The 24,207-nt window shown below is 42.2% G+C and overlaps 1 protein-coding gene across 1 annotated transcript in view; it reads right to left on the reverse strand.

Moving 5' to 3' along the window:
• Positions 1 to 24,207, reverse strand: part of CDK7 (cyclin dependent kinase 7) — a 268,354-nt gene that overhangs the window by 173,476 nt on the left and 70,671 nt on the right. Inside the window, exons 7-8 of the mRNA XM_029575717.1 lie at positions 10,192 to 10,310; positions 3,076 to 3,175 (exon numbers count right to left, since the gene is read on the reverse strand). Of these exons, the coding sequence (XP_029431577.1) occupies positions 3,076 to 3,175; positions 10,192 to 10,310 (219 nt within the window). The remainder of the gene's footprint in view (positions 1 to 3,075; positions 3,176 to 10,191; positions 10,311 to 24,207) is intronic.

The following is a 24,207-nucleotide window of genomic DNA, read 5'->3' on the forward strand; positions in this document are numbered from 1 at the left end:
ACAATTAAACTCTGGAATTTGTTGCTGGAGGATGTGGTTAGTGCAGTTAGTATAGCGGTGTTTAAAAAAGGATTGGATAAGTTCTTGGAGGAGAAGTCCATTACCTGCTATTAAGTTCACTTAGAGAATAGCCACTGCCATTAGCAATGGTAACATGGAATAGACTTAGTTTTTGGGTACTTGCCAGGTTCTTATGGCCTGGATTGGCCACTGTTGGAAACAGGATGCTGGGCTTGATGGACCCTTGGTCTGACCCAGTATGGCATTTTCTTCTGTTCTTATGTTCTTACCCCATGCTGCAGGCCACTACCAGATCTACCCTGAGAGGTGTGTCATCGGGAGAGGAGTTCCTGGCGTACAACACTCTGTGGACCACTACTAGGGATAACATCATTGAGCAACCCTACTACTCTGGACTGTGTCTTAACTTCACTCAGTGGGTATTACCCACTTTCCAGTCTAATAAAGTCTCTTACGTCTGTGTCTGTCTCAGCTGAGGCAACTCCTATCATAGTGAGTCCCCACAGGGCTCCTCTCCCTGTGGGTGGAGTCAGCTTTCACTACGATCCAGGGTCCACAACCATACCAGATAATAACAATAAGGCCATTGTAGAAAGAATACATGAATTCTTTGGTTCTGTGTTTAGTAATGAGGGTGATGGGGAGATACCAATTACGGAGATGGTTTACAAGAGTGATGAGTCAGATGAACTGAACCAAATCACTGTGAACCTGGAAGATGTAGTAGGCCAGATTGACAAATTAAAGAGTAGCAAATCACCTGGACCGGATGGTATGCACCCCAGGGTTCTGAAGGAACTAAAAATTGAAATTTCAGATCTATTAGTTAAAATTTGTAACCTATCATTAAAATCATCCATTGTACCTGAAGACTAGAGGGTGGCCAATGTGACCACAATATTTAAAAAGGGCTCCAAGGTTGATCCAGGAAACCATAGACTGGATGATCCTGACTTCAGTGCTAGGAAAAATAGTGGAAACTATTCTAAAGATTAAAATCACAGAGCCTATAGAAAGGCTTGGTTTAATGGAATACAGTCAGCATGGATTTACCCAAGGGAAGTCTTGCCTCACAAATCTGCTTCATTTTTTTGAAGGGGTTAATAAACATGTAGATAAAGGTGAACTAGTAGCTGTAGTGTATTTGGATTTTCAGAAGGCATTTGACAAAGTCCCTCATGAGAAGCTTGTAAGAAAACTAAAAAAAGTCATGGGATAGGAGGCGATGTCATTTCGTGGATTACAAACTGATTAAAAGACAGGAAATGGAGAGCAGGATTAAATGGTCAATTTTCACACTGAAAAAAGGTAAACAGGGGAGTGCCTCAGGGATCTGTACTTGGGCCAGTGCTTTTCAATATCATTATAAATGATCTGGAAAGGAATCAAATTTGCAGATGATACAGAATAATTCGGAGTAGTTAAATCACAATTGGATTGTGCTAAATTGCAGGAGGACTTTGCGAGACTAGAAGATTGGGCATCCAAATGGCAGATGTATTTAATGTGGACAAGTGCAAGGTGATGCATTAAGGGAAAAATAACCCATGCTGAGGTTACACATTTGTTAGGTTCTATATTAGGAGCTACCACCCAGGAAAACGTTCTAGGCATCATAGTGGATAATACATTGAAATTGTCAGCTCAGTGTGCTGCTGCAGTCAAAAAAGCAAACAGAATGTTAGAAATTATTAGGAAGGGAATAGTGAATAAACAGAAAATTTCCTAATGCCTCTGTATCGCTCCATAGTGAGTCCACACCTTAAGTACTATGTACAATTCTGGTCACCGTATCTCATAAAAGATATATGTGGGTATATGTATTTAAAGTTCAAGGTTTTTATTGAGAATATTGTTTACTACGCTACGTTATGTTTTTCACACTTTGTTAATTGTAAACCGGGTTGATGTGATGCCTGTCATGAAACTCGGTATAACAAAAACAATAAATAAATAAATAAATATAATAAAATATAGCTGCGCTGGAGAAGGTACAGAGAAGGGCGAACAAAATGATAAAGGGGATTGAATGGCTACCCTATGAGGAAAGGCTAAAGAGGTTTGGGCTGTTCAGCTTGGAGACAAGACAGCTGAGAGAGGATATGATAGAGGTCTACAAAATCGTGAGAGGTCTAGAATGGTTAAATGTGACTCGGTTATTTACTCTTTCTGATAATAGAAGGACTAGAAGGCACTCCATGAAGTTAAACTAATCGGAGAAAATTATTTTTCACTCAAGGCACAATTAATCTATGGAATTTGTTGCCAGAGGATGTGGTTAGGGCAGTTAAATGTAGCTGGGTTTAAAAAAAGGTTTGGATAAATTCTTGGAGGAGAAGTCCATTAACTGCTATTAATCAAATAGACTTGGGGAATAGCCACTGTTACTACTGGCATTAGTAGCATGGGGTCTACTTAATGTTTTGGGTACTTGTAACCTGGATTGGCCACTGTTGGAAACAGGATGCTGACCCTGTATGTCAACTTCTTATGCTCTTATGTTCTGGTAGCATTTTCTCAGAAGCACCACTCAGCTTGAGCAGCAACATTCCACTGGATCCAACCTCTTAAGGGTTCAAGGGTTTGTGGACTGGCAGCATTTGGAGCACTATAAAATAGAATCACTGCTGAACCACCCCTGCATCTTTAAGAGGGTGGATTTGATGAGATGCTGCTGTTCAGCCTGAACGATGCTTGTGAGAAAGTGCAGCTGAGACAGAAGTTGTGGCAACAAATTATTGTAAATCCCAACCTTTATGATGTAATGTGTGATGCAGTTACAAACATAACGGGTTCTTAGAGGTTCAGGGGAAATCAAGGGGAAGTATTTTTTACATTTAAAAAATAACTTGGCAATAGATAAAGGATATTTTTGTTGTGTGTACATTTGAAATTTTGCACAGGACACTTTAAAAACAGAAATTTTCCCTAGCAAACTAAAGATGTATTTTGTAGCAAAGTATTATAAAGAACTCCAAGAAGTAAAAATGTTAAAAATTACAGCTATGTTTTATTCCAAAATTCCAGATGTAATTCATTGTTCATGTGACTTACCCTGAGCAGCAGCTCGGCTAATATACAGCCAACAGCCCACATATCCACGCCCACACCATACATTCTAGCACCGAAGAGCAGCTCAGGCGATCGATACCACCTGAAAGGCAAGCAGGAATATTCCTGTGTTAGGGAAACTGAAATCTTTTCATTTAATTTAGTAGGTTTTCTTATGGCAATGTGATAGTGCCACTGTGGTCACGGTTCTAGTAAATACTACATTAATTCCTGATTTTCACTTGCTCATGGTTTGGGCTTTACATTATCTTTTTTGAGATCCACCACCCATAATGTAATATGATCTCCTTCCCAATTCCTGGGAATCTCCCTGTAATGTGAGAAAATTGAGCAAGAAATGTCAATGTTTTGATTTTTTTTTTTTTAAAGTGCTTTGGAACTTGTCTAGCTTAAAATTCAAAGAGAATTTATGAACCCAAATTTGCCACACTTTCAGAAAATAACCAAATGCAGGGATACCTTTAGTGTGTTTGAATTTTTAAATTTTGTTGTGTCAGAAATTTTGCTCTAATCATAGGCTTACACGAAAATTAGAAAAGGATGGATTACAGGGCCAGTGCAAGGGTATTAGGTTCCCTAGTCAACCTTCAGCCTTGTATCCTTTCCCACCCCCCAAAAGCTTGCCTACTGGCAGCAGCTCCTGCATTCTCCGGCTGCTGGCAGGATAGGCCCCACAAGCAGCCCTGGGCCTCCCCCTACATTTTTGCCAACCCCCTAGGTGTGACACTCTAGGCGACTTCCTAGTTCTTCTAATGGAAGCACTGGCCCTGGATTTACTGAAAGACCTAGGCATGTCGGGATATGCTTCTTTTGTATCCCCATGAGAATCAGGGTAGATGGCACGGTATTGATATGATTACTGCTAGACATGCATAACAGCCATGTAGATGCCCATGTAGATAAGTAGTGTTGCTAGATTGAAAGAGTAGGCTATTAAGTGGAAATAGAAATGGTCATGATGACATGAAAATTGGTATGGATATAGATAATTCTTTGTGCCAGGCACAATCATCAATACTGACTGCAATCTAGTAATAGCAGAAGGCCAAGATATTAGCTGACTAAACTGAAAGATTTCAGGAGAACTTCAGACCTTATATTTCTCCAGCATACACAAAAAATCTCAGCTAGAACACTCGATTTCAGTGGACAGCAAGGATACCATATCCAAGCAACTGAATTGCAAGGGACGTGGTGTAGAGAAAAAGCATTATGGACTGTCCTAAAAAAAAAAAAAAAAAAAAATGAGATGGCGCTTCCATTTTTACTGGTGATCTACAGGCCTCCATCTCAAACACAAGAACTGAACAGAGATCTGATTGAAGATATCCAAAGGTGAGAAAGAAAGGAGAAATGTTGCTTGTTAGAGATTTTAATTTGCTGGAAGTAGATTGGTGTATCCCTTCTGCGGAGTCTACAAGAAGTAGGGAAGTAGGGAGATAGTGGATGTCCTTCAAGGGGCTCTGCTCAAACAAATGATAATGGAACCCATGAGGTAAAGTTTATCTATTTGCAGATGATATGAAGATCTGCAATAGAGTGAACATACCTGAAGGAGTAGAGATAATGAAAAGTGATTTAAAAAAGCTTGAAAACTGGTCAAAGACTTGGCAGCTGGGATTCAATGCCAAGGAATGCAGCGTCATGCACCTGGGGTGTGGTAATATAAAAGAGCTGTATATGACGGGGAGTTAAACACTAATATGCACGGATCAAGAAAGAGAACTTGGGGTAATAATATCTGGTGATCTGAAGATGGTAAAGCAATGTGACAAGCGATAGCTAAAGCTAGAAGAATGCCAGGCTGCATAGAGAGAGGAATAGCCATCAGGAAAAAAAGGAGGTGATAATGCCCTTGTACAGGTCCTTGGTGAGGCCTCACCTGGAGTACTGCATTCAGTACTGGTGCCTGTATCTCAAAAAGGATAGAGACAGGATGGAGGCAGTCCAGAGAAGACTGACTGAAATGGTGTGGGGTCTCTATTGGAAGACTTATGAGGAGAGGCTGAAGGATCTAAATATGTATACCCCAGAAGAGAGAAGGTGCAAGGGAGCTATGACACAGACAGTCAGATACCTGAAAGGTTTTAATTATGCACATACTTCAAACCTTTTCCGTTGGAAAGGAAACAGTAGAACTAGGGGTCATGAAATGAAAATCCAGAGGGGAGATGACTCAGAACAGTCAGGACATATTTCTTCACAGAGAGGAAGGTGAATGATTGGAATGCCCTTCCAAAGGAAGTGGTGAAGAAAAAGCAGTCAATGAATTCAAAGGGGCTTGGGATAAACCCTATGGATCCCTAAAGGCTAGAGGATGGAAACAAAGAAGAAGTTGCATGGGGGTATTCTGCACGAAGCGGCAGTTACTACCCTTACCAGAAGGCAATGGGATACTACCCTCAATCAATAGCCGGGGGCTCAAGGAAATGATGCAGAAGACAGCAGTAGGGAATGCAGGGGATACAGAGGACAACGGTCATGGAGCTGCAGAATGTGGCAATTGCATGTGGGGGGAAAAGATGCTGGAGACAACAGCTGGGAGGAAGAGAAGCTTCACTATAGCAGAGGGAGGATGAAAACAACTGAAATGCAAAGAATGGAGGTGGCCAGAAATTGTGGCAGTGGAGGCTTGGAATAGCATTAGGCCAGCATTTCTGCAACATCAACCCAAACCAGGGGCCTTATCTGTGAGACCAAGATAGACACCAGAGCTCTGAGAAAATGGCGCTTCATATTTAAGGCTTGATTGACTAAGCTTTTTTCTGATAGACAGTGAATCAGGCTCTTTATCGGAAAGATAAGTCAACACAAAAGCAAAAAAGCAATTGATAAGTTTTTGCTTTTTCAACACCAACTATTGAAATTTTGGAGAAAAATTAGGATCCTACTTTCAAAAAATGCTTCTCATATTCTATGACCACAGTAAAAATATTAAAATGGAGCCCTTGTACAGAAAATTTTAACTGATAATTTACATCTTTGTCACTGTCTGTTTTTTTTATTGGAGCTCTTGGATACCAGAATAACAATTTCCAGTTCATTTCAATAAGCCAGTTTGAAAGGGAGCATACAGTGTAATGAAAAGTTCACTTTTTTCTTAGCTCATAAAAGGATAGTAAAATAGAAGGTATCCTGTAATATTTCTTCAGACAAACTCACCTGCTTTTCATTTGTAAATGTAAAATACCTGTAAAATTAGAACAGTACTATTGGGGAAATGTTTCTTTTTTTATAGTAACGTTTTATTCAATTTCAAATCAGCAATGTAGAAATTATTAAGACCAAAAGTAGTAATACAGCTCTATTTGAATGTAATAAAACATAATCATACAATTCTTCAGTTTTAACTCTCCTCCCAAGAAATAACAGATATTTGGGGAATCCTATCAGCAATTGGAGGTTACCCATTTTCCAAAGTTCTTAAAGTCCAAATCTCAGATGATACCTAAACAGATTGGAAGGCTGAAGATACTGTCTTCACATAATGCCGTTTGGCATTCCACATCATATACATTCCAGAAACATTAATAGAAGGAGGAGATATTCAGAGTTCTTCACTCTTCCAGAAAAATATTTCACATTTAACAGATATTAAAAGTTTCCTAATTAACTTGATATTTATCCAGCTCTTACTGACAGACAAAAAAGAAAAACTTTTTGGATCCCAAGAAGATTAACTTTAGTTCTCTCATATATGAGGGCTTGAACCCTTTTCCAAGAAGACATGACCACATGGCACCCACATTCCCACAATTAGGACATTTATCATTGGCTTGAGAATACATTCTCCTCAGTCTCTGAGGAAATAAAATACCACTGAAAATAAACATTATAACTGTTTTCAAGAATATTAGCGGAGACAGATGAGTTTGCTGTACTCTCTCTAATGATATCACATTCCTGCGCTGGAATGTCACAGTTCAATTCCTTTGCTTCATGTTTAAATTTACCACCCATGGGTACAGTATTTAGTGCATATTTTTTAGGAGGTAAACCCCCTGTTAAACACAAGAGTTAACTTACCACAGAAACATGCACATAAAAACCTGCACCAATGATAGGGTGCCTTATTGCATGGCTCCTTAGTATGAGTAAAGTTTTCACCCATAAATTTCAACAATTGTTCCAAGAATTGTACTTTATGCTCATTAGGAGCAGATATATTTGCCAAAGTTAAAGAATACGTCAATTAAAACCTTTCCTCTCCCCCAATGACTTCAGATCAGTCCTTCAACTACTCATCTTCTCCAACCTGGATTACTGCAACTCCCTACTATTCAACTTACCCCTTAACACCATCCGACCACTCCAAATCCTACAAAACGCAACTGCAAGAATACTCACCAGATCAAAAAAACATGATCACATCACTACTACACTTATAGAACTACACTGGCTCCCAATAAAATTTAGGATTGAATATAAAATACTATCCATACTACGCAAAATAATATATGAAAAACAAACAAACTGGCTAAGCTCATCCATAAAACTGCATGCTCCAAACAGAAGCCTAAGATCAACAAATAAAGGTCTACTGAAGATTCCTCCTGCTCGCTCTAAACAACACACCTCAACTCAAAAGAGAGCAATTTCACTAGGAAGCCCTAAACTTGGAACACCCTCCCAACCGAACTACGAACACAAGAAAAATTAAAAACTTTCAAAAAGATCTAAAAACCTGGATGTTTACCAAAGCCTACCAACTCACCCAATGACTCTAAATCACCACTCCCCTCCCATTGACACTATGCAAAAATATTTTTGAACCGATGTAAGAAAAATAACATAACAATTAACCGAAACATGTATAAATCTATCCTACGAACTAAATTCATAAAACATTAATAACTTTGTAAATTATAATTCTATGTTAACAACCATTTGAACGAACCTTGTTTTGAACACCTCTTGTTACACTTTGAAACTTTGTAAACCGTTGTGATGGCGAAACCGGACGGTATATAAAACTTGACAAATAAATAATTAAATAAATGAAGGAAAGGAAATTCACATTTCAAGAGAAGATATCTCCCTCCTTTACCCTTCATTACATCTTTAATCAAAACAAGCATATTCTTAATGAATATGCACACCCCTCCCCGCCTCCCTCTTTCCTTATTGAAAGCAAAAAATCTAATCAGATAGTTATTGCTTCTAATTAATCTCTCATCAGCTACTCGCAAGTGAGTCTCCCGTAAAAGTAAGATGCCTTAAATCTTTGTGCTTCCTTTATCATTAATTGTATTTTCATAAAAGTATTTAAACCAATGACATTCAGGGAGACAATATGGATTACTGGTTTACTTTTTTAAATGTAAATAATTCAGAAGCTGCACTAAAGGAAGCACATAACTCCAAAAACATCATTACAATAGATGAACAACTCCCACATCTCAAGTTTTTTCCTGTGATCACTCCCTATTCCCTCCCATCTTCCTCCTTCATAGATAATACCATCAACTAGATTTGATGGGTCGCTAATAACATTATACATCAAGAAGCATAAGTAATTATAGGTCTTGACTGGGAGACCTCTCTCCATGTACTCAGCCACTGGGAATAAGGTTGCCATATTTTACATAAGATATGCCATACTGGGTCAGACCAAGGGTCCAACAAGCTCAGTATCCTGTTTCCAACAGTTGCCAATCCAAGTCACAAGTACCTGGCAAGAACCCAGACATTAAACAGATCCCATGTTACTAATGCTGGCAACAAGCAGTGACTATTCCCTATTGATTAATAGCAGTTTATGGACTTCTCCTGCAGGAACTTATCCAAACCTTTATTAAACCCAGCTACACTAACTGCCTTAACCATATCCTCTGGCAATGAATTCCAGAGCTTAACTGTGTTGAGTGAAAAATAATTTTCTCCAATTTGTCTTAAATGCGCTACTTGCTAATTTCATGGAGTGCCCCCTAGACTTTTTATTATCCAAAAGAGTAAATAACCGATTCACATTTACCCATTTAAGCCCTTTCATGATTTTGTAGACTTCTATCATATCCTCCTTCAGCCATCTATTCTCCAAGCTAAACAGCTCTAACCTCTTTAGCTTTTCCTCATAGGGGAGCCGTTCCATGCCCTTTATCATTTTGGTTGCCCTTCTCTGTACTTTCTCCAATGCAATTATATCTTTTTTTGAGATGCGGCAAACAGAATTTTCTCAAATCTTGTCCCAGTATCATGTCTGATGGCCATGTGTTTCTCCAAATAGTAAACTCTTTCCAAGTGAGAACAGGTAAGAGTTGAGTGTAGGGGCAGGAACTCTTCGCCACCAATAAGCCAGTTCACATCTAGTGTGATAACTATAAAAATCTATATAGATTATCGGGCAATTGGGGATCAGGTATAAGAAAACCTTTGGATTCTTAGTGACGGTAGCCCCTGTGATCTCAAAGAATACTTGAATCACATCATCCCACATTTTACACACCACCGGGCACTCCCACCAAAGGTGGTAAAAAGAACCTATTCCTCCACACCCCCGCCAGCACCCCTCATCCACTAGAGGATAGATTTTATGCAAATGCTCCAGTGTTAAGATACCATCTGTAAAGTACCTTGTATCCATTCTCCATTATGTGTGAAGATACAGAGCTCTTTTTGTGGCTAAAAATCACTGTTCCACTCTCCCTCAACGAGAGACTCTCCTAAGTCTCTCTCCCATGCCCTTATATGAGTTGGCTTACATTTTAAATCCGCATTTAACAGTGTGCAGATTTTCAAGATGGATCTCATGAGCTTATCAGTCTGAGCACAAAATCCTTCAAGCATCGTCTGTTTCTAAGCTCCACCCCAATTCCCTTTTGGCTGATAAAATGTGCCAGTTGAGAATGGGGGTACCTCTCTCTATTCGCTAACAGATATCTCTGTTGAAGGTTGTTAAAAGAGATCATTCCCTACCCGCTCCAAACTTGCTCCAACCTGGCCACCCCCAAAGATCTCAGACGTAAGCTCACTGCCAAGTCATCTCCTGGATGAGGGACAGAATATTTCACAAAATCCATTTTAAGGAACTGCTCTTAAGGGATCCAACAGCAGCAGAAGTGTTTAGCTTTGCTATCTAGCATGCTATGTATTTCTTACCTTGTTACAACCTGATGTGTGTAGATGCGGTTAGGACTTCCAAAAGATTTTGCCAAGCCAAAATCAGCTAGTTTTAGTACTCCATTTTCATCCAGCAACAGGTTATTGGGTTTGAGATCCTGGTTAAGAATAAAAGGACAGAGTCAGAGTCATCTATCTTACAACAGATCTCCTCAACCCCAAACAAACACTATTCTGTGTTCCCTGTGAACATAACACAAATTAGATCCTCTGACATGTCTCAGTGGTAGCCAAATAAGGTGAGTTCATTTTTTTGGTTTTTCACTTTTTTTACTGCAATACATTAGATGGTGTTAGAAAACATCATTAAAGCAACAGTTCCTTCTCTCTCTATGTATCTTCATCAATATATACAATGTGCTTATCCTAAAGTGATATCTGTCTGTTGGGGACTGGTTGGGTGGACACGTGTGCATCAATGCACACCTCACAGCCACTGAGCAGCATACATATGCTGAATAAATCACGGCGTGCTGGGGTTAGGCTAGGGGAGGGGGAATGAGTGCTCAGATTGGGCTAGGAAAGGGGGGAGATTGTGCTAGAGTCAGGCTGTTGTGGGGGAGCTCGGAGAGTGCTGGGGGTCAAGCTGAGGAAGGGAAAAGGTTGGAGTGTGCTGGGGTGGGTCTTGCTTGGGTTGGCATGGGAGAGAATGTGCTGTGCACCTCCAAATCCTCACATCATCTGTTGAATTGTCAACAGGAGTCAGCTATCACAGAAAAAAAAGTTGCTTAGCGTGTTCTCTGAAGACAGCAGTTCACCAGTCACGCACATGGGTAACTTCACCTGACAGTGCAAACATGAACACATTTTTTTAGAGCTTTCCAGCAATGCCTTGGACACCCCCCCTTCAGGCATGCATAGAAGCTCAGGTGTCCCTATGGATTAGCAGCTCTGCCTCAATTCTGAAATTAAGCTAACGAGTTCCAATCCAGAAGAGGGGGAGTGAGAGTTTTTGTGACTGTTGACCTGTTGTCGTCAGAGAACATTCATTACCGGTAAGCAACTTTGTTTTCTCTAAAGACAAGCAGTTCCCTTAGTCGCACACATGGGACTCCCTAGCTAAAAGGTTATCCTCAACCAAAAAAAGAAACAACAACAACAAACCACCATCAACATGGCAGAACAATTGTTTTTGGTAGGATTTAAACTCCCTTATTTGTTTTTTTAAACTGGAAGACACCCTGAAATAATAAAAATGAGCCCTAGGAGGACTAGAGCTGGGCTCTAAGTTTGAAAAGGGGCCAAAGAAAAAAAACCTACTCAAACCTGTTGCATTGAGGCGGGGGGGGGGGGGGGGCCTGCATCCAAACAATAGCAGTTCTTTATTTTAAAACTCTTTATATACTGCATACTCCATGGATCATAGCAGTTTACAAAAATGGACATACAAACTAAAAGAAAAAATCTATACATTCAAAAAACATCACCTTGTACAGTCAGATATAAGCCAGGTTAATCTTCAAATGCCTTCCTGAATAGCCATGTTTTCAAGGCTTTCTTAAAAGCTTTTATATCTACAAGAGTTCTCAGATGTTCGGGCACAGAGCTCCACAGGACTAGGCCCACCACTGAGAAAGCCCGATCTCTAACTTCCCCCAAGTGTGCAGGACGTACAGCAGGAATGTCGAGCAGGCCTTTATTTTTGGACTGTAGAGTTCTGGAGGGTGTGTAGATGCATAAGGAGGCACCCATCCATGGCATTTTTGTATTATGAATTAGCCTATGAATAATTGTTAGAATTTTATACTGTACTCTCTCCTGAATGGGAAACCAGTGTAAAACAACCAATTCAGGTGTAATGTGGTCTTTTTATCTGCCCTGACAGCAAGCACGCTGCAGCATTCTGAAACAGCTGACCCTATTTTAAGTGGAGACCTACTTCTTGCCTAAGCCTATAAAGGAAAGGGATTCAAGTGAAGGTCAGGAGAGAATTCCTCTTCAGAACAAATCTCTTCTGGCCTGTAAGAGGATTTCCATGACTGTTCAGAATCACTCTCAATTTAAATTGGACACTTCAAAGGCTGCACCTATCCTAGAGATGATGGCCTTTTGGTGTCGAAAGTTGACTCTTGGGGCATTACAGTCAAAAGTTGTTGATAACCTGGAGAAATTCCCTCTTGGATCCTGCTTCATTATGACTTGGCATGCTGGGTACTGACAACAAATCTCAACAATATAACTAGATATTGGAAGTATGCTGCTTAGTGTAAGTGGGGAGGCAGCAGTAGGCAGGTCACTCAATGCTCCAATTGATGTTGTATAAGTTGATACCTGCTGCTTAGTACTCTTCATGTGCTAAATGACTGCCTCTGCTACTTGCCCCTGAAGCTCCTCCTAATGATTGCTAAGCTGTTGATGGGGCTCAGCAGGAGAGCTGACCTCCAGGGTTTCTCAAGGGATATCAAAAGCTCAAAAGCTGGACCTTGAGGAACTGGTAGGGCAAGAACATCGAATGAGAGGTAGAGATATCATCCAAGCATAGCTACTCAGGGGTAGAAGAGTACACTCTGGTATTCCCCTGCTCTTAGATCCATCTGCCAAAGGAGATCAGTGCTGATGAGCCTTCAGTGCCATTTCCCTTTGATTCTATACTCGAGCACTCAAGAGCTTGATGCAAATTAGAGGAATATCTCTTGATCTCTGGACCTTAGGCTTCAGCACTGAAGGGGGAGATACCTTCTTCAATACTTCTAAACCTCCAGTGTACAAAGCAGCTCCATGATCCTTGTGCTTTAGAAGTGTATTTGGTGCTAGTTCAGTGGACCCAGACTTTTTTTTTTTAGTTCCTCAAAACGAGATTGTAGTCTCATGCTGCAGACCCTGATGGCCCTCGGTATTGTCCTACAAGAGATGCTGCAGATCATGATTCTTGTCTAGACACTAGTAGCAGGTTTTATGATTGTCGGTTATGGATATCTTTTGCCCATAGTGTGGGCACTTATTGAAGCAGCTGGTCTTCTTTAAACTGATGACACAAAATCAAGAGGAGAAGACATTTTGAAGATAGAAAACCTGAGAGGAAAAAAAGTACAAATTCGATCAAGGGACTATCAAAAACTATGTAGAACAGATCTACTAATAGGAACATTAAAATAAAGGAAAATTTTAAACTCAGTGAACAGCCTAACTAAAGAAACTAGAATGAAAGAAAAATAACAGAGGGGTCACTATTAAAAGCATTGCTTGGGCAAAAATGCCCACATACGCAAGTATGTGGTCCTCGTGCAAGTGACGCAAATTTTAAAAGCCACAATTTATGCACATATATATCCTTGCACATGCCAAAAATAAAGGGGTGAAAAGGGGGTGGGGGGGAATTCCGAGACAGGGCCAACACTTACGTGCATAACTCTATTTTAAAACCAGAGGCTGCAGCGTGCAGCAGCTTGTAATCTGCGTAACTTTACTGCTGCTCCTGATGAAGAGCAAGGCTGCAGATCTCGCGTTTTAGGGCTTATACGACAGACTGGGAGTCTGGGTCAACTTTTGAATCAAACAGTTACCAACAAGGACCCTGAACTTGGTGGTCAGTGAAACTGCTAAGTATGGGAACTTGCTGGGCAGACTGGATGGGCCAATTGGTCTTTTTCTGCCGTCATTTCTATGTCTAACTGTGGAGCATGCAGGATAAAGAACCAGAGGGGTCTGGAACAGCGGTTCTCAATCGGTGTGTCGCGACACTTCCTGGTCCCTCGCTGGCCCAGCTGCTCCTGCTCCAGCCAAATAGAACTCTTCCTCTGCCTGGGCGGAATGCGGCAGGAGAGCTGGAGTCAGTAGCATCAGTATGGTCTCTTCTTCCCGCCCCCGCAGCCCAGAAGAGGAAATGAAGTGCAGCGGGAAGAAGAGACCCTGTTAGGTAAAGTCTCTGCAGAGTCGGCCCGAAGAAGAGCAGCAGCGCCAGCCCAAAGAAGAGCAACAGCACCGGCCCAAAGAAGAGCAACAGCGTCAGCCCAGAGCAAAATGATGCGCAACATCAGCCTCCGATGGGACTACTTTCTCGAGGCTGCGAGGGCTGGAAGAGGAGGAGTCTGTTGCTGCCACTAGTTCGGTGGGGAGAGTGAATGAATGTGTTTGAGATTGTATGTGTGTATGTGTGAGACAGCATGCATGTAGATATGATTAAGAACCTGTTTGTGTGATTGAGAGCCTTTTTGAATGAGAGCATGTGAATGTATAATTAAGAGCCTGTGTGTATAAGAGAGAGAAAGCATGTATGTAATTATGTGATTGCAAGCCTATGTAAGTGAGAAACAGAGCATGGGTATGACTGAGAGAAAGGAGAAATTTGCAAACAACCCCCTCTCCTCTTCCTAATTCACATCAATCTCAGGGCACCTGGAAATCAAACATTTCCAAGTATGGAGAACAGAGCATTCTTCTTTATTTTATGAAGACTGGTGATTTTTCTTTTTCTCTTTGTTGCACTGCATACAGAAGCTCCGGCTTGTTGCTGTTTCCAGTTCAGTTTTGACTGCATGTTTCTATTTATGCTTTATGGTCTAATTTATTCTTTGTTAGGTGAGGGTCCGCAAATGTGATTGAGGTGAAGTATTCTGCTGCATGTAGTTTCTGGGTAGGGCTCTATAGCAGTCTGGCTTGGTCCATTTCTGGCCTTCTTTGCTCTTAGACATCACAGTGGAGCCTTTGTGGTGAGGCTAGGGTGTGGGACGGAGAGGTAGGCATCCAGCATGGAGGTTCTTCTCGTAGCTGAAGTTAGAAAACCATGGGGCCAATGTTTGAGTTGTGGTCTGGGATCAAGGGGGAGTGAGCAGTCGGTTTTATATCCCATCCCCACATTCTTCAATCAAATGCAGTGAGAGATGGGCCTCAGGAGGGCCTAAGTCTGCCTCTGAATCCAGCCATTATGGAGCACATGGCATGGGTTGACCGATGTGGGGCACGTTGGTCCCTGAATAGGTGGCTCAGTCTTGGGAGGTGAATGGGACCTGACCCTGCAGTGGCACACAAGGTGCATGTGGTGTGCGTCTCTTCCCCCTCCTCCCCTCACTGGTACATCGGCGAAGAATGGTGGGCCTGAAGGTGAGCCATGTGGATGCCGGCAAATGTTGCCACAGGTTGGGCTCCCTGTTCCCTTTTGTGACACGTGGGCCTTGCTCCAGATTCTCCACAGAGTGGGGTGTGGAGTGCAACCGAGCATAGTAGTACATGCATTGGAGAGTAGGAACTCTACTACCAGTGTGGAGCCTTTCCCCACTGTTCCAGATATCTCTGTGCTCAAGTTTTGCAGGCTTTAAGGAGTTTGAGGTTGGGCAGGGGAGGCCCTCCCTGTTGGGGGCTCTCCAACCGACAACGGAAGGTGGGCACAAGTTTTGTTTAAAAGAAAAAAAAGGGGGGAGAGGGGAGCGAGGAGTTTTTTTTCTTCAGAGGTTGTTGCGAGAGGATGAGTCCTTGGCTGACCCTCTATGGCCAGCCAAAGGTTCCTGCCTGAAGTGGGAAGATCCCTGTCCCCTCTCCCTCTCCCTGCAGATAGCCATGGAGAGGCAGCAGTGAGGCTGACCAGGTCAGTGGCGATTGTGGTGGATGCTGGGGGGTGGCAAGCATGGCAGGGCTGGCACCAGACATGGGAAGGAAGCAGGGGCCCTTTGAAAGCCTATTCAGCTTCCTACTTTAAAAAAAAAAAAAAGTTGTTTTAGCTGGCATAAGGACAGGGGAGATGAAACCCTTGAAGCACTGGGTTGAGGTTCCCTAATATGGGCAGCCAGCTGGGGGGGGGGTGGGTATGGGCTGTGAGTAGGGTGGTGTGTGCTGCTAAAGCACCTCCCCCCTTGCCCTACGGATGGGTGCTGGGGTGCTCCTCCCCCCCCCAAACTTGGCCAGGTTTTGGTGCTGTGGTACTCTCCCCCCTCCCCCCCCCCCATAGGTGACCGGGATCAGGATGCGCCCTAATCGCTGTGCCAATGGTTGCAGTTGCTGGCTGGCTCTCTGCAATATGCTGGGGTCCAGTGTCAAGGTGCCCCCCCCCCACCTGACGCAATCTAGTTTGTGTGGTGCTTATGGTAGGGCAGGATGACTAACAACTTGCTGGGATGCATTTTGTACCCCCTCACCCTTAGTGCAATAACATCCTCTGGATGGCCAAAACTGGTTTTGTGCTTGGGCAACAATGTATTGTGGTAGGGGTAGTAGCCATCTTTTGAGGGGGCTTGCATGGGTTAATTATAGCGGCCAATTTAAAAAAAAAAAAAAATGGGGGAGTAGCAAACTGCAGTTCTCTGCATCCTTTTCCCTCTGTTGTGAGTGTGTGGGGATGGAGTACTTGACTATGTGGGAGCAACCAAGCTATTAAAGCCCTCTTTAATGCTTGGCATCAAGGTTTTTATCATATGCCCCATGAGAACATGTGGTAAGATGAAGGCAACCATCTTGGAGAGGGAATTAGTATGGATACGCGTGGCTGGTTAGCAGCCAATTTCATGTGAGTCCTTTTCTTTTACAGTGGTAGCCGTACTGTCACATATTATATAATGTGGCATATTACTGAGGAAAGCATCTTGCTGCATGGCGGTCATTTTCTGTTACTAGGTAAGGGCAGAGATAAACTTAGTGGCCAGGCAGGCATTTTTTGATGAATTGGCTAAGTGAACATATTGGCACAGTGGCCAGGGTTGTCACCCACTATATTAAAAAAACAAAAGAATAAGTGGGTTAATATAGTAATTTCACTAAACGCCTGTATACCTTCTTTGCATCTGCATCTCCTAATTGATGTCGCATGATCTGACAGCTTTATGGACTCTTAACAGAGATAAAGCTATAATAGAGGTGGCAGGCTCAGCAAAGGGATGGATCAGCACCTTAGTCAGCAGGCTACAGCTTTCAAACATTGTGCTATCACAGGTTCGTCTCAACCAGCGGCACTATATACATCCTGAGATAACCGGTGTACATCAGTGCTAAATATTGTTAAATCCACAACAATCTGTTTGATCAGCAAGATATTTGTTGCATCTGGGCATCTCTTCTCCTAGATGCCTGTGCCATATGTGTGTTTCTAATTCTGATGTGGGTTAGGCTCCTGCTGTAGCACCCTCATTCCTTGGAGATCCTTCTGCAGGGGGTATCCATTGCAACCCATTTTGCCTCTGCGTTTGTCCTATGCCAGATCTTATCTGTATCTTTATATTTACATGGTAGTCAACATTGATAAAACATGTCACTCTACATTAGGATCTTCTCTCTAGAACAGCTCTTATCGACCTTATTCACCAAGTCACTTCTTGAATGCAGGTGTCCATTTCACTACTGTGGCTAACTCCCAACTGCCTTATTCAACAAGGCACTTATTGCAGCCAGGCACCCATTCTCTGCTGTGGATTGCTGCTTCCATCATTTGGGCTTTAAGACAGCTTATCAATGTCAGGTTCCGTGCATGGCAAGATGTGAAATCCACTATCTTATGTTTTGTCAGCAAGTCAATTACTCCATCTGAGAAACTTGCAGTTTTGGAAGTAACAGCCGCAGTTCCATTTTCTTTGAAGATTGTTTTGCATAAGGCATCCACTGTTCCTCCCTTCTAGCACTACACTAGCCTGATCTTGTATGTATTCCATCATTTGAGGATGCTGAAGCCTTCTCTTCGGCACACGTTAGCAGTCTTTCGCATGTCATTTTATTTTCTTCGATAGGTAATTTATGGCACCTGGGCATTGTTCCCTGCTGCTACTTGTCTCTCACAGTAGTGCATGTCTAATTTGGCTTTCATTAGCACACTCATGTCAATAACGCTACAGGTGGCGCAGTTAAGAAATTCTCAGCCGTCCTGTGGTCAGCAAGTTATTTATTCATGCAACATCTGCAATTCTGGCACCTACAGCTCCAAAGGATTTAATCTGCTGTTTTACCTCTCTCATCTTTGGAAGAGATTGCAGCCCTCCTGTGCCTCCATACTTGCCTCAGTCTGAGTTGTATAGGCATTCTCATGCATGAGGATGCCAAAGCTTTTTCTAGTCAGGCATTTTCCAGACAACACACTCTCTGCTCAGAACTGTACATATAGCATATCTGCATATTCTGTAATATTCTCCAGGAATTGAGGCTATTACAAGATAGGTAAAGTGAAGCTGGCAATTGCCTATATGCATAGACAATTGCCAGCTTCACTTTACCTATCATGAGCCTCTGCTAATGACCAGTTATCTCCTGGGGGCACAGTTCATCTTAAGTATACCAACTTGCTCTATCGACATAATAGGTGGTGCTATATGATGGTTAATTACCTCATTCCTATGAACTATTTAGGTATGTTTAATCGCGTCTCTGACATAATCTCTAGTGCAGATAGGCTAGCTGGTACCCAACCTGGTAAATCAACAGTAATACTGTAGATGTGCCACCATCGTAGATCTTCTGCCATGCATCCCAATCTCTGCATTGCTAGATCAGCTTTAATAAATAATTTCCTGCATCTCTTTCATTATTTCTTCAGTCACTCATTCCAGCAGGCAAAGCCATGTATGGTTATCTCATATTCTGGGTCTGGTCTAGCACAACCAGGCAGGCTTTAAAAAGAACCAAAAAAACCCCCAAAATAATACTACAGAAGCACCACCACCTCTCAGAACCCCCACCATGCATTCTAATCTCTTCCTTTGCTAATACAGTTTCAATATATTTCTCGTAGTTCCTACTGCCTTTTCCACATTCCTTCTGTTTCATTCATTACTGATGGCAGATTCAGGTATGGTTAGTCAACATTCATGATTGAGTCTCTAGTACAGGTGGGCAAGCTTTAGAAGAACTAGGCAAATTAACTTAGTAAGGTTGTAGATTCGTCACAATCTGGCAGGTCTCCCACCATTCGTTCTAAGCTGTCTATGGGCCTGATTCAAGAAAAGCTTTTCTTACATTCTGTATCTATGGGGAAAAAGCTTACACCGTCATTCATCAAAAAAAAGTTAATAACGCATGTGTTATCAAAAAGGGGCATGTTTATGGAAATGTATAAGTTGCCGCACCACCTGGTAACTTATCGCTTCCCTTAGGTATTATCGCATGGCATGGTAAACGTAGCACGCACTGGAGAGAGAAGGAGAGGGAGATGGAGAGAGAGAGAAGGAGATTAACTATCTACAAGGCCCTCATAGTAGTTAAGTATTTATATCTCTATAGGAGAGCCATCTAAAAGATCGAGGTGAGGTGTTAGTGGTGGTTTAGGGGCCAGTTTCGCAAGTAGAGTAAGACGTACCATCAAGCTAGGGTGAGAGAACATAGTACAAATTTTTATCTTTTTGAGACTTTCCTCACACCAAATGACATCAAATCTTCACCAAGGTGTACTGAGCTGTTCATACATCTCACTCTACATGTGAAACTGGCCCCTAAACCACCACTAAAACCTCACCTCGACCAATCAGATGGTCCTCCTATAAAGATATAAATAGGTGCACACGAGGCCCTCCCCAGAGGCTCTCACTCTACTCCACTCCCTTTCCCTCTTGCTCCCCAAGCACAGAAATCGCTAAAATTCAATTCCAAAAATGTATCGCAAATTGCATTATGGCCATTTTGGACATATCGCACAGCTTAACACCAGGGAAAAAGCTATAGTTATTTCCGGTGTTAAAACCGTGCGATAGCATGAAGCAAGTTATCGCACGGTGCGATATGGCCCCTAATTTAACTAAAACCCGCTCAAACTCCTCCCCCGATCCCACCCCCCCTCAAAAATTTGCATTTGCGCTGTATGCTACTATACTTTTTGCATGCATTATGGTGTTAACTCGTGCGTTAACCCGCTATTGCACACATTAACACCATAATGCATTTTGATAAATGATCCTATTAGTGAATTAGGCCCTTTGTTTGCTAATAATACTGCTCTATTCTCTTCCCACAGTTCCTGTGGCTCATGCAACCTTTCACTATAGAATGGTAATTGCTTACAAGATCTCCGGACCCAATGCTCAGCTTGTTTGGCAAATCTATTCTGAGACATCACCTAATTTATCATGAACATTAGGAACTCCCATATCTGATAAGGATTTGCTTTGGACCTGTTCATGCTGCTCTTTGGTATGTGCCATAGTCCTGGCAGAGTTTAATTGCTTTCTTTTGTTCTGTGGCCAAAGGTGATACAGACGTCCAACACAATTGCTCTTCCCCTTTTTTCTCCCTAAGTGGCCTTTGATGCTGGCTATGTGACGCTGATGGGATAATTCTTCTCACTACTGTATCCTTCCTTTAAGCATAATGCTAGGAGGAACCCTACAGCATGGTTCTGCTCTGAGGTGGTACCTGGATTGCCGGTTATCACTTGGTTTCGCCTTATATCTTGGGCTATAACTCTCGGGTACAGCATGAACTCAAGTAGAATGAGATCATTCAGCTCCATGACTTAAGGAGATTATATCATATTGAAGGTCTAGAGAGGTTCCCCTCTAAAAGGTGAGGGATCGCGATCCAGAGATGGCCTTTGGCCAGGCCATGTTTTTGTTTTTCAACATAAAGTATTCATTACTGAGTGTGAGATATAGGCCAGTTATGTTCACAACTACATATGGTATACTCTCCGTAGTATGCAGCATTACCAAGATTAAAGTAGGTGATACCAAGTGCTTTTGCTGGTTAGGAAATTATATTGATAGCTGTTTCCCTTTCAGATCCTTTGCAGGCTGCACACCCTATCTGATAACCCCTGGCAGTGCCTAGCAACGAGGGCCATTGCTCACCTCCTCCATCCTAGTAAAGAAAAAACATTTCTGCATGAACCACATTGAAGAGGTGACTGTTAGGATAGTTGTATGGGGTCTGTATATGTCTGTTGCAATATACAGCGTGCACTAATGAGTTTTCAGACATGGACCATGATAGGTATCTGGCAATATGGACCTCAGTATCTCTGCAGCAAGCTGGAGTATCTTATTACTGCTTGACAAGTTTTTTTTAACATGGGGCCTCTCTTTACGGCTATAGGCAGCTTTAAGGATTTTGAGACATGGCTCCGCTAGGTTGGTGGCGTCCATAGCAAGCAAAGTTTCGCTACTGTGGGCTGTAGGCAGGGTTGACCATGTACCAGGGACCCTTGGCAAGTGCTACATTGAAAAGCTGATCGGGCGGAGAATACAGAGAAATTAAGCCTTATCTGATAAGTTCCTTTCCTTTCCTTATGCTCCACCAGTCATGAACATGTTGGTAATTTCCTTCATCCAGCATCTGGAAATGGAGTTGTATGTTCTTTTTGATGACATCACCTATGTAAGTCATATGTGGAATCTCTATAGCCAGTATATTTTTATCAAAGCTTTCTTAAATTATGGTAAAAGACTCCTACTAAATCAGCTAAATACTAATTAAAAATTGTTTTTCACCTATTAAAAAATACTTAATATAAACATACTGCTGAATAAACTCACAATAAAACCTATACACCCATATTAGAAAGGAGAGTATCTAATGAACTTCAACAATGCAAAAATGAAACAGACATAAACAGTAAGATACTATCATCTCCTTTTTTCAAATTTATTTTTTTTTTTTTTTTTTTTTTAATATTGGCAGCTTGAAAATTTTGTGGGCTTCTTGACTGATGGAGCATAAGTAAAGGAAAGGAAATTATAAATTAAGTTTATTTATTTAGATTTTTTATATTCCGCTTTTTGGAACTTCACATGTACATCAAAGTGGACTACATTCAGGTATAGGTATTTCCCTATCCCCACAGGGCTTACAATCTAATTTTGTACCTGAGGGAATGTGACTTGCCCAAGGACACAAGGAGCAACAGCAGGATTTGAACCCTGGTTTCCCTGGGCTGTAACCCATTGCTTTAACCACTAGGCTACTCCTCCACTCATTAATTTCTCTTTTCTTGTCCTATGCTCCACCAGTCCAGAATAAGTGGAAAGTACCAAAACCCATATTCTAAGGATGGGTAGCTTTTAAACTCACTCTTAAAATAGTGGCCACGCAAAAGGCATCTTGCTTGGCAGAACGTCTAACCTATAATGTCTTGTGAACGTACTTAAGGTAGTCCAAGTCACTGCCTTAGTTGACCTAAATCTTTGCGAGTTGATATACTGAGTACACCCTTGAAAAGAACAGTAACGCGATCTTGCCCTATCCTCTGGAAGCCTATGAGCTTTGGCATCTCCCAGGTTTTTTCCAGTCTGTCTAATTCTTCTCCAAAAAGGTAATTGCCTGTAAAAGGTAATGTACTCAGGTGAGACTGAGAAAGTCTGCTGCCCAGTTACAAAACCAAAGAAGTCATTTAGCTCCCACACATAAAGCTAAGGAGTTTGCTGATACCCTAATAATGTTGTACAAACCATCTGCCAGATATGCAGTTGCTGATTCCTGCTTAGCAGCTTCATTCTCCTCTAATAGATGCTGAATCCAGTGCAGCAGAACTCTAGCTACTGTGATGGTTATTACTATACTCCGAGAGTGGTTGGATGAGGAGGTCAGGGAGGGAATCTGTACAAGGGAGGAAACCTAGGTGGAACCTTCAAAAACCAAGAAGCCCCAGGCTAGGGGAAAAGCTCCTTCACCTCAGCATGGGAGAGGGGACACCCAGGTGGACTGGGAGGAGAAGGGGAGGTGGCCTGCAGAGGGGGCCGGACGGGAATAGGAAGGACTACTAAAAGAAAAAGGAGACATGGAGGAGATGGAGGTGGATGTGTTGGAGAATCCAGAGCCGATAGAGGTGGGCGATGAATGGTGGAGACCCCCTCAAGGAGACCTGGATCGCTAACACTAGACAGGTTAGCGTCTGATAAGAAGAAACTGCCAGAGGGTGGTTGTAGCTGTAGTTGGGAAGGCAAGTGAATCAGTCTCCCTCTACAAGCTATGGTGGGTGGTGGCAGTAAGGGCTTGGGTGTCCCTCGAACCAAGCCCACAAGTACTGGAATCAGTGCCTGGAACAGGGAGGTTTAGACCCAGTGGCAGAAGCCAAAGACTGTGCTAGAAATAGAGACGTTTAAAACCCAGTGGCAGAAGCTAGAGACTGATCACCCAGCGGTTCTCTTCAGGAATGGCGGTTTGGCCATGCCGAGAAGGCCAGAACTCTGTTCAGAAGACCTGCCATGAAGCGGACTGCAACAGTAGCTGGGAGTATTGATTCCCGGTTGTTTAAGCTCTCTACAGGGTTAAAGCATCTGCTCAAGCCATGGCTGTGTTTTGAGGTTTCCACACTATGTCGAAGAATCCTGCAGAGGAGAATTGGTTACAGAAGCATTGGCTGTGTTGGGGAATAGCACAACCTACTCTTATCCCATGGAAGGGCGAACCTGATGACACTACATAGCTGGCACAAATGGCTGTCTGATGCACAACAAAATGAATTCTAAAGCATATGTTTTCAGTAAATTCTTTCTGTCCTGAATATACTTTAAGGTGGCCCCCATTTCTAAAGGGATTGTGGTCCTCCTGGCCACTGCTGACACCATTGCATCCACTTTTGGCAAGTAAAATAAGTGAGCTGCAATTCCAATGGTAAAGGCTTTAGGGCCTCATTTACTAAGCATTTTTCCCATGGACACAGAATTGGAAAAAATCATTAGTAAAATCAGGCCTATAGGTTGCTAAACACTCTTGGGCATCTATATCCTGCTTCTGGTGCATCCCATTCTGAAACATCATGGACTCAGTTTCCAAATGTAAAGGGATGGATGTTAAAGTCTTAAGAGTATCCCTTTAGAATTGGGTCCCAATCAGGATATTCCTTTACTTTGTCCTCTGTCAGTCTTAAAGCTGATGTTACATGAGAAATCAAGGCAGTAATCTCTTATGGACCAGCCTAAGAGAATTCTCCTAATGGATTTCTCCTTCCGGAAAGCCTGGACTACCTGCATAATCTTCCTCAGCAATTAATAAGAGAGGATAAAAGTGGGCCTGAAAACCGAAGCCTGGCTCATCTACCTCAGCTTTTCTCTTTTTCTGCCTTATGGGGACAGCTTGGGAAAGAAAAGTCCTCATTGGAAATTCATATGAATCCTCCTTGGCTTGCAGAGCCTGCAATATTTGGTGCAAGACATTTAA

This window comes from Rhinatrema bivittatum, chromosome 1, assembly GCF_901001135.1.
Source record: "Rhinatrema bivittatum chromosome 1, aRhiBiv1.1, whole genome shotgun sequence".
Taxonomy (NCBI): Eukaryota; Metazoa; Chordata; class Amphibia; order Gymnophiona; family Rhinatrematidae; genus Rhinatrema; species Rhinatrema bivittatum.